General features: G+C 39.0%; 1 protein-coding gene across 1 annotated transcript in view; it reads left to right on the top strand.

The window, feature by feature from the left end:
* Positions 1-12,112, top strand: part of nnt (nicotinamide nucleotide transhydrogenase) — a 52,383-nt gene that overhangs the window by 10,330 nt on the left and 29,941 nt on the right. Inside the window, exons 3-11 of the mRNA XM_074689959.1 lie at positions 593-822; positions 988-1,205; positions 1,377-1,464; positions 1,561-1,649; positions 3,611-3,798; positions 4,102-4,235; positions 4,336-4,527; positions 6,994-7,147; positions 8,396-8,557. Of these exons, the coding sequence (XP_074546060.1) occupies positions 593-822; positions 988-1,205; positions 1,377-1,464; positions 1,561-1,649; positions 3,611-3,798; positions 4,102-4,235; positions 4,336-4,527; positions 6,994-7,147; positions 8,396-8,557 (1,455 nt within the window). The remainder of the gene's footprint in view (positions 1-592; positions 823-987; positions 1,206-1,376; positions 1,465-1,560; positions 1,650-3,610; positions 3,799-4,101; positions 4,236-4,335; positions 4,528-6,993; positions 7,148-8,395; positions 8,558-12,112) is intronic.

Genomic DNA, 12,112 nt, shown 5'->3' with positions numbered 1-12,112 from the left:
TATCAGCTATAAATTATATAATAGATTTTAAAGGCAGGATGTGATATAAAGTCAGAGGAGCTATTTAGTTCTTTATAAATTTAATACTATTAAAATATCTTTGAAATCTATGACTCACAGATATTCACTGTTTGAGCCCACTGAACTAAACGAAAATTTAGTTCAGTGTTTTGAAAAACGAAAATGAAAAGAAAAATTAAATACTGGATGTTTTTGTACCGATTTTTTAAAAAAGTCCCTGCTTCAGCAGTCCTCATTAGGAGCAACACACACTGAGAAGATGTTTCCCTATAGGCGCAACAGAGCCTCAAACATGACTGTAAAGTCTTTTTGTTGCTACAATAGTTCAACCCTCTCCGTCTTTGTGCAGGTCACTCCATCTACAGCTCACTATTTATGGTAAACAAGGTCTAAGTCGGCTCACAGATGTCACCTTGAAGCTACATGAAAGAGTTTAGTACTTCAGTGGTCTTACTGAAGTCAAACTGAAATGATCTCCACTGTCACAATCCCCACAATCATTTTAAAAGTCTGACACCAAAAAGCTAAAGCGTGTAACATCTCTGATCTGTATTCCTTTGTGTCTGTGCAGGTATTCCATACAAACAACTCACAGTCGGTGTTCCCAAAGAAATCTTCCAGAATGAACGTCGTGTGGCGCTCTCCCCCGCTGGCGTCCAGGCGCTCATCAAGCAAGGCTTCAACGTGGTGGTGGAGTCAGGAGCTGGAGAGTCTTCGAAGTTCCCTGATGAACAGTACACTCAGGCTGGAGCGACAATTAAAGACATTAAAGACGTGCTGGCGTCTGACGTGCTCGTCAAGGTAGGACTCTTGTTAAAGACAGAGTTAAAAAGTGATTCATTTCTAGCTAAAGCCAAAAGGAGGGAGGTTACGTGAAATGGATTACTCTGAGGAATCAAACAACCGTGCAACAAGTTGGAATTGCCGGATGAGAGCAATTGTCTTCAACCATTCTTTTATTGTTAGGTCCGTGCCCCCATTTTCAACCCCGCACTGGGCATCCACGAGGTGGAGATGATGAAGGACGCCTCCACTCTGATCAGCTTCATCTACCCAGCTCAGAACCCTGAACTGATGGAGATGCTGTCCCAGAAGAAGGCCACAGTGCTGGCTATGGATCAGGTGCCTCGAGTCACCATCGCTCAGGGTTATGATGCTCTGAGCTCCATGGCAAACATCGCTGGGTGAGTGTGGCACAGCTTGGTCCTTCATGGTTTGAAGGTTATCAAGCCCATAAAAAGTGATCACAAGAGTCCAGATAATTTGATGTTGATTCTGAAAGATCAAAAATATTTCTATCTTAGCTCATCCTACTCGCATCAGATGAATAAATCTTTAATTTCTCCTCGTTTCAGCTACAAAGCAGTTGTGCTGGCAGCCAACAACTTTGGTCGTTTTTTCACCGGACAGATCACAGCAGCTGGGAAAGTGCCACCTGCAAAGGTGTGTAGAATAATCATATGTGTGAATGAAAGTGCTGATGTAAAATCTCTACATTTTGACTATCCAACACTTTCTTATGTTTGGTGACATGAACAGGTTCTGATCATCGGAGGAGGTGTGGCTGGATTGGCAGCAGCTGGTTCTGCCAGGGCCATGGGAGCCATCGTCAGAGGATTTGATACCAGGTTGGCAAATTCTTTTTATATAGATGTAGTAAATGAAACACTTGCAATAAAGATTAGATTTATGAATGTGATTGGGTGTACAGGTCTTAATAAATTTGTTACACTGTCCCACAGTGTGAAGCCCTTTGCACACCAGACGCATATTTTTCCCGCAAAAATTTTGCACGTTATTTTTTTTTTAACCTACTTTTTTCAATGCAAGCTTTCACACCAACAACGTTCTTTTGCAGAGCGCAGCTTTTATTTTTTGGGACCAAGGTCGATTTTTCCGAAGTTTCGTTTGTGACGGGTACACATCTGACCAATCAAAATGCTCGTTGTTGACACGTAACCTACCAAAACATTCAACATTGATTGTGTTCTTGTACCAGCACCCAGTTCTTTACAATATAAGACATAAAAATTACAAAGACAATTATTAAAAACACATTGTTTGAAGGAGAATAGCTGCGTAGATTGAATATGACGCCTCTACTTTTTTTGTGATTTCATGACGTTTATTCGCGTAGCCTTGGGTGTGCAAAGGCTTTAAGGTGTTTGCCTCTGCTGCCCTGAAATAACTGTTTCATTTCTGACTACGAAAATATGTTTTTTAACTCTCTGTATTGGTTAATCCACCAGTATGTGCAAGCTCGCAAATCAAAACAATATCTTGAATACTAAGATATATTTTTGTAGTTATTTTTGAATTGCAAGTGTAATGTTTTCCAACAAAGCAGAATAAATATTAAAGCACATCCTTATTTTTTTTTCCAAATCACAGTTATTAACCTTCATTCCTGAGTAGAAAAATGATTTTTTGGGATGTTTTTTTTTTCATTTTACTCTTAATTAATTTATGACTTCACAGAGAATTTCTTGCTCAGTTTTGGGAATAAATAAAAAGATAAATTCAATTTCTCTCTTCTGTTCAAAATGCTGAACCTTAGGGAACTCATTAGATAGAACGAGTCAGAATTAAAACACCACATGATGCTGGATGTTTGTTGTTTTTTTTATCACAGGTGGTCTGATAAGTTTGTGAAGCACTGTAGAAAAGAAATTTTGATTTCCTGCTTGATGACAGGAACATTGGAGTTGAGATTACTGAGAGGCTAAACATGACTGTTGCGTTCTTTAGGTATTTTTATAAACTCTGTTTATGAATAAGTTTCTTTACAGTGAAAATAACTGCATCTCTCACCTGTTAAACTATTTAAAGAGTGAAGCAGCCCTTGAAGGAGATGTTTAGCTCAGCAGATGCTTCAGATGGTTTTAATCAGGCCACCTGTTTGAGCAAGATGAAAGTTATGCTGAGAAAACTCAATTTAAAAAACACAGTTTTTTTGTTGGGAAAATAGTATCACCACCTTTTTTATGAGTTTACCACATCTTTCAGTTTTGTGTAACTAAGGTGTGTTTTCCTCTGCATGCAGTCATAGAAATAGAGGTGTCCCAGTCCAATATTGATATTGGATATCGGTCCAATATCAGCAAAAAAACAAGTATCGGTATCGTATCGGAATGCATCTAAAATCTCCGATATAAGCAGTCCATTCCAGTCCCCGCTTCTGCTATTTTTATTTGATTTATTTAGGTTATTTTCTGGGTCTATTCATTTATTCTTTATTTTATTCAATTACTAGTATATTCTTATGTTTAATGTTAAAATTTCTGTCACCCATTGGTTAATAATAAATGGGTCAGTTTTTCCTAATACCTACTGTTGCTGACTACTGTTCTTTGTTTGAATAAAATCACTTAATCAAGCCTTTTCTAACATGACAGACATACTACAAAATAAGGAATAAAAGTATGTACATTTAATGCTGATATTTTATCGGATTAATATCAGTATCGGCCAATACTCAATGCTGCAGTATCTGTATCGTATCGGAGGTGAAAATGTAATATTGGGACATCCCTAAATAGAAATAGATCCTTCTGTCTGAGAGAGAAGTCTCCTCTCCCCTCTCCTGCAGAGCTGCAGCTTTGGAGCAGTTCAAATCCCTGGGCGCAGAGCCGCTGGAGGTGGACTTCAAGGAGTCAGGAGAGGGCCAGGGAGGCTACGCCAAAGTCATGTCGAAGGAGTTCATCGAGGCAGAGATGAAGCTGTTTGCCAAACAGTGTCAGGAAGTGGACATCGTCATCAGCACAGCTCTTATCCCCGGTATGCACAGACTGACACACAGCGTAAACACAGATATGAGACAATGTGAAGGACACATCAGTAAGGCTGGTTGTTCTCAAATGTGCAGATAAATGTCCTGTAGTCCTGAAATATCTGAGATAGCAAAGATTTTTGGAGAAGTATTCAGAGAAGGTAGCTGAAGAGTTTATAACAGGAAGAAGTAGTCATATCATGAAGATGAGAAAAAAACGTTTTTGTTCCATTACTCTCGTGGTCTTCATAGATTTGGTGCACTGTATAGTCGCTGTAGTAGAGATGTGTGTTTTCACTGTCACACTACAGGTAAGAAGGCTCCCATCCTGATCACCAAACCCATGATAGAGAGCATGAAGGACGGGTCCGTCGTGGTGGACTTGGCTGCTGAGGCTGGAGGAAACATCGAGACGACGGTTCCTGGAGAGCTGTCAGTACATAATGTGAGAGCACACACCTTAATGACTAAAAACCCTTCTCATACCCTTCTCTGAGGGAATCCTGCATCCTCTGACTTCTTTTAATTTCCTTTTCTGTCCACAGGGGGTGACCCACATAGGCTACACAGACCTGCCCAGCCGACTGCCGACACAGTCCAGCACCCTGTACTCCAACAACATCACCAAGTTGATGCGAGCCATCAGCCCTGACAAGGAAAACTTTTACCTCGATGTCAAGGATGTGTTTGACTATGGGACCATGGATCACGTTGTCAGAGGGTCTGTCGTCATGCAGGTATGAAGGCTCACATGGCTAACAGCCTGACATACATGTTTGTATAGAGCTGAGGGGCCAACTTTTATTTACAATGATATAGAGTCATTTACAGAAGCGAGCAAAACAAAAAAACAAAATAAATACTTCTCATACTGTAATGGAGCATTATTAAAGGTAATGAAAATCATGAAAGAAGAATCAACTAGATTAAAAGAAGTCCTGAAATGACCTAAAATAGGAACAAGAGATGATGGTTCCAAGAATTAAAAAGATATACCAAGGTGAGACAGCGACAGAGAGAGATTCAGAGGTTAAATTTATTTTTTATTTTATAAACTGAGCAAAAACTAAAAGTGCATGGACTTTATGGAGCTTCTACATTTTGTTTGAAGATTCAGGTGTAAAATATGAAAAAAACAATTTCTGACTGAAGTCCAGGAAGATGTGAAGCAGAAGATTTGAAAAGCTTCCCTGATAATATTGGGAAACCCCTGCAGTTCCCTCCCACAGTCACTAGATGTCATCCTAGGAACACTTTTCCTCTTGTCCAATCTTTCAGGATCCTCTTTACATTGTATGATTCCTCCTCAGTATTATACCATGGTACTTATTTACTGTCTAAATATTCATGATCATTTCTGATAGACACATTAAAGGGCGTAGGTTTGTTTTGAAAGTGTGGGGGAGGGGTTAATAGCCATCTAAATAGTGACTTTTGGGAAGTGCTGGGGACGATGACTAAGGCTGCTGTTACAGGCATCTGTGCTGTAGGCAATTAACATGTATTTTACATATCCTAACCCACCAGTGCCCACTATCAGAGAAAATCAGTATGCTGATGGTGCATTCAGGAGCATTGGAATTTTCTGTACTACTGAAAAAATGAAAGATTTATGTTTGGTGGAGACAAAATGGGACCCTGACAAAAATACTCAAAAAAGTAGATTTTCCCTGTTTCTTGTCTTACCTGCTTTTTACTGATGGGAGCTACGATGCAGTTTATACCACTAACAAGTCATAGAACAACATTCAGCATCACTTTATATTAAGGTCCTGTAATAAGCATTAATAAGACCTTTGTAAGTACTTATAAGATGCTTATTTACATTATTATTTGTTTATAAGACTGTATGACTGCTTAATAAGTGTTTAATAAGGTCATTGTAAGGGTTAGGTGTGAGGCCCCACAGGTTAGGTTTAGGCATGGGGCCCTGAATGGTTAGGTTTAGGCATGGGGCCCTGAATGGTTAGGTATAGGCATTGGGCCCTGAATGGTTAGGTTTAGGCATGGGGCCCTGAATGGTTAGGTTTAGGGGAAGGGCTGGGGTAGGGCTCATGAGAGACAGAAGCAGAAGACAAAAAACAAAGAGGGTTATGGTTAGGTTCCATATAGCTTATAGATTAAGTTGTCTTGTAGTAACTATTACAATGACTTTATTAAACACTTACTAATCAGTGATATAGTCTTATAAACAAATAATAATGTTAATAAACATTGTATAAGTACTTACAAAGGTCTTATTAATGCTTAGTACAGGACCTTAATATTAAGCGTTACCCAACATTCTATTTAAACTTTTTTGCCGTCCTCAGTCTCACTCAGTTTGTGTTAATTTTTCAGCAGATTTGAACCGTTTATTAAGCAAACGTGGAAGCCTCTGATATCAATTAGATCAGACCACAATAATGTTGACACTAAAATAACTTCAAAAATACCTTCAAAAACTCAGAGGCCTGTTTTAAATTTGATGCTGTTGAAACTCTCAAAAACCGTGTGTACCACTGACTGGAGAGGTTGTGAAAGGCTTTAATAACACTGAGCCTGAGCATCCTCCTGAACATCTCAGAAACAGTGAGGGGAAATGTCACTGAGCAAAGAGCATCCCAAATTGAACCCTGCAGTCTGGACTTGAGACCTGTTTGAACTGTAATACAGCATCATTTCACTTTTATAATGACGGTTTTTGGTCTCCTTTATCTTTTAGTGTTGTTGACATCACTTTGAAAGCTCAAGATTTTCATTTCAGTCATCAACATTTGATGTTTTGTCTCTGCTGTTTTAAACTTTCGGTTTCGGTTTTACACACTGTTCTAATCTCTTTGGAAGCAGAGTGGTAGTCTGTTTTCTGATTGATGATACTGAAGTGCAGATTTTTCTTACTGTACCTGCAGATCATTAGTTTGCTCACTTTGATCCTGGCAGCAGAGGCTAAAGTTTCACAGATTAACGGCGTAACACAGGTCATTGTGAAGTTATGGGATCAGGGAATAAATGCAGAAATCAGCAGAGCCCTAAGTAAAGTCATTTGATACAGCTGATACAACTGACAGTTATCCTTATTTTTCACCACTTTCTGCATCGATTTTTTTTGCTTTCTGGATAAAAACAAGCTGAGCCTTGATCATAATGATGAAGAGAGATTTCTTCTGATTGTTCTTTTTTTTCCTTCTCTTTCTTATCACGCGATTTTCTGTTTGCTCCAGCATGGAAAGAACCTCTTCCCCGCTCCTGAGCCCAACAATGTCCCAGTTGCTGCTCCTCCTAAACCCAAGAGTGTCCAGGAGCTGGAGAAGGAAAAAGCCTCTCAGGTCTCCCCCTTCCAGGCTACACTGACCACTGCTGGCATCTACACTGGAGGTTAGACAACCTAGCCTGTGGTTTTCAACCTGAAATGTATACATTTAGAGCATTTATTGTTGTTGATTGTTCTCCATGAGCAGGTTGAATCTGCTCTGAGGTGAGGGACGGGTTAATAATCGGCCGTTAAGGTCACTGCCGGAATGTGCACAGAAGGCGTGAAGTGACACACACACACAGACACCCTGTTAGTGTCAGGAAGTGTGGATTGTAAAAACAGCGTCACGCTGAGTGTGTGTTTGAAGTGGTGCTGCAGCGAGTGTTTCCCATGGTGCCACACAGCGCCTGGTGTAAGTGCACCTCATGCGGTTAATGTGGTTCACACATTGTTTGGGTGCTGGGGTCGTTTCCAACTTTGCGCTGCCACACAGGTTTAGGCTGCTCTCTGTCATTAGAGTGAGGAGGTACTCTGAGCTGAGTTCATGTTTATTAACGCAGCAGTCAAACTTGTTTAACCAAGAGGCGGGAAAAGTTACTGACACTGGTTTATATCAGGCAGGTCCAAAGTCAGGCCTGAGCTCTGTTTTCATACAGTCTCAGCCTTATCTTATACTGCATTAATCATGGCACCAAAATAAATCACGTTCTAAATTATGTGCTTATTTATAATTTTTGTTAAGGTCACAAACCAAAGTATGCCTAGGCAAGTCTCGCTAAACTACTTTGGACTGTGCATTAGCTACTTGTGTAAATCTAAAGTTCTGTACATTTTGCAGAAACTCAACAACTCTCATAGCTAACGTCTTCAAATACATGTTTGTGTCTAAAAATGTTGTGTGCAGATTAAAATAGTCTGAATATGAAAAACAATCCTGATAAAATCCAGATCCTCATCTTGACATCAAAAAATCCCAACAAATTTTCCTCATATCGCCTCCTAGTGGAGAACATGTTCCTTGGTCAGAAGAAGAGTTTGCTGATGTTTACACAGCATGTAACACTGCAGAAAACAGACCACTGATCATCTGGTATCAAAGTTAAAAGAAATATGTTAATGCAATTTGGAATTAGGCTTCATTTGTTTGTTCCCTCTTTGTTTTTTTTCAAGAATTTAATACTTTCATGTCTTAACTTTGGCTTTTGTTTTCTTAGTTTAGTAATCTCCAGTGAATGTTGCTTTTGTATTTTATGGTCATGTCTCTTTTTCTGTTCATTAGAGTTAATCACTAATGTCATTAGATCGTCTATAAAACCCGTCTCTCGATGTGACCTTAACTCTCTTTGTCTCTGGGTCTCTGTGTGTTCCAGGTGCTGCCACCCTGCTGGGTCTGGGTCTGTCGGCTCCTAACGCCGCCTTCACTCAAATTGTCACCACCTTTGGTCTGGCGGGCATCGTGGGATACCACACGGTGTGGGGGGTCACTCCTGCTCTGCACTCTCCCCTCATGTCTGTCACCAACGCCATCTCAGGTTAGTCATGTTTGATGTGTGTCATACAGAGGCTGACTCCACAGAAAAAAGTCTTAGATAGATTTTAAAAATGAGTGTGACGATTACACCCTGACCAGAGGTGAAAAGATAAAACGTCACATTCATGTCTTTAAGATTAAATGTGTTTAACATTGAAAACTCATCTGGCTTAAATACAGCGTACCTGCTGGACATTTCCTGACCTGTGAACTGGACTTTTATGGAAATCACAGCTTTGCTTACAGAGGTGTATTAGAGCGGTGAAAGTGTTAGTTACACTAACAAGGTGAAGGTTGAATTTATTGTCCCCGTGAGGAAATTCATTTGCAGTAGAGTAAAAAAAAACCAAAAAAAAAACCACAACAGCCATACATACACTGTCGTACTAGGAAAAAAACAGAACTTTGAAAGACAATACAGACAATATAAAAATACAACTCATTGTACATTGTCCATTAAAAAAGAAAAGTACTTCAATAAATAGTCTTATACTTAATGTCTGTGGTCAGACCAGCTGAACCAGAGTTTAAAATAAAATCTGTTTACAAATTATTTCAGTTTATTTAATTGTAAAATCACCTGTGGTACAAATGACTGCCTGGACCTGTTTTTGGTGAGGGCTGGGCACGGGTATGAGGTCGAAGATACTGGTGCCCAGCCCTCACCAAAAAAACAAAAAACAAATCTAACAAATCTGGTAAGATAACAAAGATAAGGATATTACTCCTGAACTAATATATCTATCAAATATATATACATATATATATATATATATATATATATATATATATATATATATATATATATATATATATATTATATATATATATATATATATATATATATATATATATATATATATATATATATATATATATATATATATATATATATAATATATATCAAATTAGGATCATTTGAACGTATTCAAGTTGACTACATTTTCATCAAGTCAAGACCAAAACAACCTCGATCTGTGAGACACAGCTAGACTTCTGAAGTTCTTCTGGTTTAGCAACAAAATGCTGTTGAATCCTTTTTGTCCTCAAGGTTGTGGGGTTAAGTCTCCGTGATTTGGACTTTTATATCCGCTACATCCCAAGAATGCAAGATTAGATTGAGATAAGTGAACTGTAGAAGAGAAAGAGGAGAAGTCAACAGTCAGTACATTTACATGCATGCAGCGGTCCGACTAAGGTCATAGCTTGGTAGTAAAGTCAAAGCGAGGGATGTAGTCTTTTCTAGAAATTCTATATATTTTCTATACATGCAGTAAATAGAATCAGACTTCTGGCTGAGAACATTTCACTCTGTTTGAATGGGCAGTACTGTGTCCTTTTTTGATAAATGCAGCTATGTGCGATGGGAACTAGTTTAAACGGATCATATTTTATGTTTTTGTTCAATTTCTTGAGCTGTGTTAAGAAGAATTTTGTTTCCACCTCGCTCCCAAAATGAGATGTGTTGCTCTTTTTTGCCATGGTGTTTGTTTATTACATTGGAGCGCAGTGGCCCGTTTTATCACAGTCATCTACTTCCCTTCCCCCTAAGATGTATCAAATTCTGCCGTATCCACCCACAGCCCGATAGCACGCACTATCTAGGTCTGTTCATCAAGCTATGCCCAGTCCGGTCTAGGTCTGACTAAGTTGTTTAAATACATCTTCATAGTCTGATCTCATGCTAACCAAACTAATAATCCGATTTCTTAAGTTGCACGTAAAAGTATAGAGTGTTGTCCTCTGACCACCTTCTTCCATCGCTCCATGGTTCCTTTCTGTTCGAGGCACTTTTAGGGTCTGATTCACTGAAGGATTAACCGGCCAAATTATCCATCACGCATTATTTTACATAAACAGACCCTTCTCTATTCAAATGATCCTCATTACAAATGACACCTAATAGCGCTGGTGCTAACTAGGGGTGTAAATCACCAGTTTCATGACGACACAATATTGATATCGATTCTTCGGACAATGATATGACATTTGTCGATATCACAAAGTCTGTCACGATACAATACGATACGATATGATACGATGCAATACGATACGATTCAGGGGCCTTCAACGATTTAAGGCGATATTATGTCCTCACTGAACACAATCAGCAACATTTCACCTGAGGCAAGAAAGAAATACAAAACAATTTTGATAGTTTTGTTACTGGAATGTGGAACGATGTGCTGACCTTTGGGTATGACAGTTTGTAGAGGATTAAAGCCATCTGTATGATCTAATTATGTTTTAAAATTAAGACTGGTTAAATTCAGGTAAGGTATTTTTTTACCCCCACAATTACCTTATGGGTCTCACTGTTATACTGTAATGTTTGTTTATTATATCAAGTAATGATGCAACATTATAATAAAAAAATTAATGATTACATAAACTTTATTATTGACCTCCAACATTTGACCATTTTCTATCAAACCAAAAATGTGAAGCTTTGATTTTACTTAAACCCAAACATTTCTATTGTTCAAAATTGGAACTATCAACTTAACTAACTTAACTGATCGTTTTTTTTTACTGTGATGCCTGATAACCACAGTTTGTATGTCAGTGTGATCAGACTTTGTTTCACTGTGTAATAGTTGATGTGGAGGAGGAATGACACTAAGCTCTCGCCGTTTTACTTTTTAACTTTATGTAATTTCATGAATCAGTGGCTACAAAATCAAATCATGAGATAACTCACTGCAGACGTGTGATGATGCACTCCTGTCGTGTGTGCAGCCTGCATCCTCTGCAGTCAGGTCGACCGTATCTTACCCTGATACAGGAGAGCTATTTTATGATTGGCCGATATGTCCGGCTCCCTTTTAGCGCTGTGATGCTAACAGCGTCTTGCTACATGTTAGCCTACAGCGGTGTGACTCGGTGGGCGCTAAACAGTCCATTTTACAGCAGGAGAAATATCAGGCGTGGCGTGTCAGAGAGTGAAAAGGGGTGACGTGTCCGGTCAGGATTTCAATATAAAGGCGTACATTAAAGTCCACAATGTTGATCCGTGTTACGACTTTCCATCGATGTAATTGGATCATTGCTTAACCAATCGATGTATTGATGTATATCAATGGATCATTACACCCCTGTTGCTAACAGCCTCACCCAGTTAATGTAGCGCCTGCTGAAAGTTGCTGCTTACTCAACAGTTCGCCTCTGGAGGAGCTTAAGAGAACATTTGTACACAAGGCCTGTTATGATTGATGTGACGTACCTGTCATTAAATTAATCATCAGGAGTTAATTTAGTCTGGAGCTGTGTGAAGATCAACCCCTGAACAAACCAGCTGTGACATTACATCCCACAGAGTGTCTATTTATTCATTTTGTTTGTTTGTTTATTTATCTCTGATTGAGTTGCCTTTTGCAAGCTCACAACAGGAAGTGAGCTGGATACAAACTGTGAGATTTGAACCACACCTCGGCTCAGCTCTGTGCAGAACAGAGTTGAGATGCTGACAGCTCATCTCAGTCACAAAGAGGAGCAAAAGTGGACCAAACTTCTTAAAGCTGCAGAACTTTGTGGAGTTTTTTAGCTTGAATACCAT

The sequence above is a fragment of the Halichoeres trimaculatus genome, unplaced genomic scaffold (genome assembly GCF_033239565.1).
Source record: "Halichoeres trimaculatus isolate MK-OKI-2021-1 unplaced genomic scaffold, fHalTri1.1 fHalTri1_scaffold_16, whole genome shotgun sequence".
NCBI lineage: Eukaryota > Metazoa > Chordata > Actinopteri > Labriformes > Labridae > Halichoeres > Halichoeres trimaculatus.
This window is presented reverse-complemented; position numbering and strand designations above follow the sequence as displayed.